Source organism: Vigna umbellata, chromosome 6 (genome assembly GCF_029865625.1).
Source record: "Vigna umbellata cultivar VRB3 chromosome 6, Vumbellata_1.0, whole genome shotgun sequence".
Lineage (NCBI taxonomy): Eukaryota > Viridiplantae > Streptophyta > Magnoliopsida > Fabales > Fabaceae > Vigna > Vigna umbellata.
This window is the reverse complement of record NC_142170.1, coordinates 36,146,140-36,152,956: the sequence shown is the minus strand read 5'-3', so window position 1 is coordinate 36,152,956 and position 6,817 is coordinate 36,146,140. Positions and strand designations below refer to the sequence as shown.

Below are 6,817 nucleotides of genomic sequence, written 5' to 3'. Positions count from 1 at the left end.
ATACTTCATCAATTATTACTCATGAATAACATAAGAAAAGAAACTTGATATTACTTCATCAGTACAAATTACAGCAAATATGTCTTCATCAAGTACACTTAGACAAAAAAAAAACTGATATAACTTCATCACTAAATATGTCTTGAGTGATACACGTTACGCCAAAACAAAAGTGATATTACATTGTTCCTTCATCAGTACAGATTAAAAGATTGTGTTCAGAATGAAATTAAATATGACTTCATTCATCACAAGGAGACTCAGCAGACTCTTGAGAAATAGACACATCTGTTGGTGGAGGTATTATGAGTTGTGTTTGTTGAGTAGGTTGGTCAGCATGCACATCTGGTGGAGGCACATCTGGTGTTGTAGGTCGTTGTGGACATGATTTTTTGTTGTGTCCAAGTTCTTTGCAGACATCACAAGTTTTTTTGTTCCTACCCTTTCTTAATTCAATGTCATTCTTCTTCAACTCCCAAGCCTCTAGTCTTTGTTTTTTCTTGGGTCTTCCTGGCATTGTCCTCTTCTTTGGGGGTAATACATCTGGATATGAAGTTATGTCCCAGACAAGTTGACCATTAATAGGATAAATGATAGTGTTGTAGGTCTCTTCATAAGTAGACTTCCTAAACTAATGGCCAATGTAGTCTTCTGCATTTAAATTCAAGAATTTCAATGCGGTTATGGCGTGAGTGCAAGGAATGCCAATAATTAACCACTTTCTACAATTGCACTCCTTGTTTTCAAGATTCACAACAAATTGCTCCCCAAATTGTGAAATATGTAACACTTCTAATAATTGATGTGATGACCATCTGTCATGAGTACAAAAATGACAACACAGTTAGCAAAAAAATATTCTTAATGATGAACACAAATTAATTGTAGGTGTGAAGTTACCTTGGTAACCAATATCTGGTTAACCATGACTGCTTTCCAAATCTATTGAGAACCTTAGGGCACACAAAACCTTGATATGATGTCATTTTTATCCTGTTCGTAGCCCATCTCTTCATGATGTAAACCCTAATGTCTTCTAACATAGTGATAAGTGACTTACACCTACAACAAACTAGCACACTGTTGAAGCCCTCACACATGTTGTTGACAAGAGTGTCAGATTGTGATCTAGGAGTGAATCTAGATCTTGACCAAAACCTAGGAGATTTAAATGTTAGTAAATATAACTGTCAAAGCAAATATAAGAGTAAAAGCACAATAAGGTTTGGAGAAAAGTGAATACATACCTAGGTGGGATTGCAATCAAGTATTTAAATGCCTCTACATTTATCTCTTTAATTTTCCTCATTTCAGCCTCCCATAGTTGTGGATATGTGGCTGTTGCTGCCCTCCACATTAGACGTTTAAGGTCTTTTCCAAGATATTTCTTTCTGAAGTTGGAATACAAATGTCTAACACAAAATCTTTGGTCTACCCTAGGTAGAAGATCTTGAATTGCTGGCAAAAGTCCCTACAATTTCAAATACTCAAGTTAGCTGAGTTATTTCTGAAGTAGGTTGTAATTGACATTTGTTATGAGTGAGTGACCTTTTGTTGGTCTGAAGTAAATGTACATGCTCCACAAACAGCTTCCCCACCAAGGTCTGCAGTGAAAAGCTCCAAGAACCAAGTCCACGAGTCTTTGTTTTCTACCTCAACAATAGCATATGCAATGGGCAGAATTTGTTCATTTCCATCTCTTCCAACTGCTGTTAGTAACTCCCCTCCATACTTGCCTTTCAAAAAGCATCCAGCCAATCCAATGATGGGTCTACAACTAATGAAGCTATCTTTGCATGCTTTCAAGCACACATAAATTCTATTGAATAGAATTTTCAACCTTTAGTTTCATTGTTGAACCTGGATTTGCTCTGAGAAGTTCATGACCATAATCATAGATTCTTCTATATTGTTCCTTGAATGACCCCTCAATATTATCTTTTGCCATGGCTCTTGCCCTAAAAGCCATATTTCTAGAGATTCCTACATTTCATTTCCTACTTACTTTGTCCCTAATGTCCATGGCCTTCATATTAGGATTCTCTTTGACAAATTTTTCCATCCTTTGACTCAACCACCTAGAAGTCATCAACTTCACATTGAAATCTGTACTACAGTTGTGATCATTAATCACTTTTCTTAGCTGCCATGACTTGGTAGCAGACCTTTAGGCACAATAAGCATACCATTTGCATTTCCCCTGGCCGCCCAAACATTTTATAGGAACCCTATTCTTGTCCTTCTTCATGAATTTCAAATTTCTTCCATTACTTAGTGCATAAGTCCTAATGGCCTCTGTAAATTCTTTTTTCTCAGTGAAATAGGTTCCTACTTCCCATTTATAATCCCTCAAACTTTTAGGCATGCTAAATGTGGGAAAAAAAGTTCTCCGAATGGAATCCTCCTCCTCCTCACTATCTGGACCACTATCCAACTCAGTTGACACCCACTCAATGTCAAACAAGCTACATACATCATGCATGGAATCATTATCACTTGTCCTCGATGACTCACCTATTGGAGTGCAAGGTTATTCTTCCCTAACATTTCCTTTCCAACTACTAATGTCACACTCAATGGTGACATCAACTAAACTTTCTTCACTCACAGACTCATCTACATCTTCATCACTCACAGACTCATCTACATCTTCATCGTGACCATCATCTCCACCCTTTTCATGCTGACCATCATCTCCAGCCTCATCCTCATTCTCATCCTCATTTACATCATGTACCTCAACCTCCTCTGCATCATGTACTTCACCATCCTCCACATGTTCAATTTGTTTAGGAACTTCACTCTCACCCTGCTTCATTTATGTTCCAACTTTAGCCTCAACCTCAGCCTCAGCCTCACCCTCAACCTCACCCTCACAGTGACCCTCCTTATTTCTGTTCCAACTTCAGCCTGAACCTCAACCTCACCTGCACAGTGACCCTCCTCCATTTTTGTTCCAACTTCATCCTGACCCTCACCCTCAACCTCACCCTCGCAGTGACCCTCCTCCATTTCTGTTCCAACTTCAACCTGACCCTCATCCTCACCCTCAACATGACCCTGAACCTCACCCTGAACCTGACCCTCATCCTCACCGTCCACCTCACCCTAAACCTCACCCTCCACTTGTCTTGCAACATCACCTTCATCATTAACATCACCACAACCCATTTAATCATTTCTATTAGTTATGGTTCCATGGTATTATGAACCACGTACAAATGAACTTCATCATTTAACCTTGCTATATTCAGCATATTCATAGCACCCCTATCATCAGTCAATAATTCTAACCTATATGGCATCACTAACTGACCTCCTGAACTGTACCAAAGTTCTTTTATGTCTATATAACCTAAGTCTTTCACTGAAGCTAGTATTCCAAAATAACACCACAGGTCTTGATCACAAGACCATTATGCTATCTCGCCATCAAATTTTAAATTTCCATTGTCATCACTAACAAAATGCCCACAATGATGGACCACAACTTTAATACGTTCAACCATGCAATATTATGTTTGAATCACAAGCTTTTAACACCTGTACATTGGGGGGAGGGAATATTATGATTTCTCACTCTTTACTAACTAAGAAAATAGTCAGACATCAACGAGACAGGGGAACAAACTAACATCCCCACTAAGGAAACACTCAAACAGAAAAGGTGACCACTATTGCTAAACAATTCATAAAGGCAATTTTAGGACCACAATAGTGTACACATTTCCACATACAATAACCTCACCACCCTCGGGACCCATCACAGAATAACAATACCAAACAAATTATAACCTAAACGCAAAAAGATAACAAAATCGGGACCACAACGCAACAAAATCGGGACCACAACAACGCATAAACAAAGCAAAATAACTACATATTCGGAAAGGCGAAAAGGCGAAAAGATACGAAACTAACCATAACTGCCCTCCACTTTCAATTTCGTTCGTCCATCACCACGTGATTCTCTTCGTCTTCGCAAATTCTTCCCAACCCTAATTCTCACACTCACTCACCACAGCAAAATCCCTAACTGATGAAATCCCTAATTCCCTTTTAAGTTTTTCTGTTTTACTTAAAAAAACCCAATAAAAATCACTAATTCCCTCATTCCCTCATTCCCTGCCACATATATAGGTTTTTTCATAAAACTAATATCCACGTATTTAAATCATTTAAACTGAGCTAATTATCTATGCACCACGTAATCACAGGCAAACGACGTTATTGATAAATTAACGGAGAGGGCTTAATTGACTCATTTTAACAAGTTTATGGACCCGATTGAGACAAAAAAACGATGATCCACTTGAGATTGGCACACAAATACGAGGACCAAATGAGAGTTTAAACCTAAAATATATGTCTCAACATATAAATATATGGTATTAATGTATCTAAAAAATTAATCGTAATAATAAAATATCTCTAAAACAATTAAGAAAATTTATTAGATGACAAGTGATACGCTGTCGTTAAAGCTATCAAATTAATACTATGCAATAATTAAGAATAAAAGTGAGAAACTATGCTAATGGAATTAATGTTTAAAGAATATTCGAGTTTAAGTGAAGAACAATTAGGAAACTTAGAAATAAATATAATGAAATAAGCTAATTTTACTGCTTTTTCGAGATAGATTCATCATTGATTATCCATATATCATTGTTCAATTGATTATTGTTCAAGTTTCAAATTAATTAAAGTACATTCTTAATTAATTTGAGGGCGATCGTGCAGTTAACCAAAGTAGATTCTCAATCAAATGCAAGATTTTTCTAGATTATTCACAATGAATTCAACCAAAGTACATTCTCAATCAAATTCTATTATACTTAATCAAGTCTATTCTTAAATCTCTTAACCAAATTAAAAGCTAATTAATCAAAGTAAATTCTAAATTAATTATAGTTGAAAGGATGGCTCGCGTAGGAGGATGCTCGCGTTACGAACTCGCAGCGACTTGGGGGTTGCTTGCCCGATCTGATGATGAAGGTTGTAGAGGCTCGTTGATGGAAGAGGGATCCAGCTGATTCTGGTGCAAGATGGAATCAACGGAACTTCTCCTAGGAACTTCTGGAATCTGAACTGGAAAGGAGGATGAGCATCATTTTGTTGCAGCGGAAAGAGATGACTTATGATGATGATGACCAGAGGAAGAATGGATGATTTGGTGATGAGAAACTGATGAAGCTGTGATGGAGAAAATGGAATGAAGGCAGAGATTTGGGTGCTAAAATGTGATGCGGATGGGTGGAGATATGCTAGTAATGGAGCCTAGCTAGGGAGAGAGGCTAGAGGAAACTCTCAAGCTCTCTCTCGGTGACCTTCAATAAGAAGAAAGTTCTGGACAACATCAACAGAAAACAATTCTTCATTTAATCAAAGGTGGGTTACAAGCAGTGGAGCAAGGTATTTAAAGGAGAAACAAAGCTCCTGGTTCACGCCTACACTTAGCTACGTTAGCTATGATGCAAGGAAGCAAGTGCTAGCTGTGTAAGGGTGAATAAACGTGAAGCTCCACGTGGACAATAAGCAATCAACTTGGTGAAGAAACGTGAATGGCTACGTGGGCAACAAGCTAACAGCACGTGGAAAACAAGTTTGGTGCAGTTTCAGCCACTGAGCACAACTCCATTCCACTGGCGCTAGACTTCTTTCTTCTTCAACAAAGCTGCTAGAATATGGCTCACATTGGGCTTCCTAGAATAGCTTGCTAGACAATTGTATAATGCATCCAAGTGAAGATTTAATCTTGATTCTCCATTCTTGATGTTTCCTTGCTTCTTGATTTGTCAAGCTTCTTGGCTAGTTGATTCATGATCTCCTAGCTTTATTAGACCCTACAAAACACATATAAACATATTAAAGAGAATCCTACTAAGACTTAGAGAAAGAAAATTAAGAAAGAGTCTTTAACAATCCTTCTTCACTTCCCTTTCTTAGCCTTAGCTTAAGTTGATACTCCTTTGAATGGAATGCCCTAAATGGGTTTCCATCATACCCTCCCTCTTGAAAAACGATTTGTCCTCAAATCGGAAAGATATAAAGAAGCACAACTTTGGTTTGTTACTTTCCTCCTGGATCAAAAATATATCTACAATAAGCATCAAACATATCTCTAATTAGTATCAATTCAAGAAAGAATTTTTTCATGGAAGTAGCTTTACAATAAAGACTTTGTTTTATAGTTTTAAAGAAATCTGAAAGTCCTAATTCACAAGTCACTTTTCTTTTATCTTGAGTTTCTTGTATCCCTAAGGGTAACAATAACTCAAGATTTAAATTGCCATATTTTGAAGAGGGTAGTATAATGATAATTGGTGTGGCAATTGGTTTAAAAGAGAAGTTATCATGCAAAGACTTAAAGATAATTGAAGAAGAATTAAAGGATTGGAAACCTTCCCTTTTTGGTTCCCTTTGAATTGTAGGAGTAGAATTTGCCATCAGTAGCAAATGCTCATTTTCTCTCTTTTCTTTTTCTCTTCTCTCATCTTCTGTTCTCTTCTCTTTTTCTCTCTTTCTCTTTTCTTCTTCTATCTTTTCTCTCAATTCCTCTTCTCTCCTTCTAGTCTCTCTCTTTCTTCTCTTATCCAAGATTTTCTCAAGTTTTTCTTTAAATTCAATTTCCCTTCTAGAGAAACCATCTAGACCTTTCATAAATGTTTTTCCCTCTTGAATGAGGTGTCCCATTAATTCTAGGTCTCTCTTGGCTGAAGGAGGAACAAAGTTTCTTCTCATGCAAGCTCTTAGCTCATACCAATCATGAATGGAGGATTTTCTACCTTTCTTGACACTATATTGCCTATGATTC

At 37.2% G+C, this 6,817-nt stretch overlaps 1 protein-coding gene across 1 annotated transcript; it reads right to left on the bottom strand.

The window, feature by feature from the left end:
• Positions 1-241: 241 nt before the first annotated feature.
• LOC148197367 (uncharacterized) lies at positions 242-1,969 on the bottom strand. Its single transcript, XM_088093674.1, has 6 exons — positions 1,861-1,969; positions 1,549-1,736; positions 1,248-1,471; positions 901-1,158; positions 717-815; positions 242-626 (listed from the first exon to the last, which is right to left on the bottom strand). Exons 1-6 carry the CDS (start codon positions 1,967-1,969, stop codon positions 242-244), a joined length of 1,263 nt encoding a protein of 420 aa, XP_087949800.1.
• Positions 1,970-6,817: the final 4,848 nt, after the last annotated feature.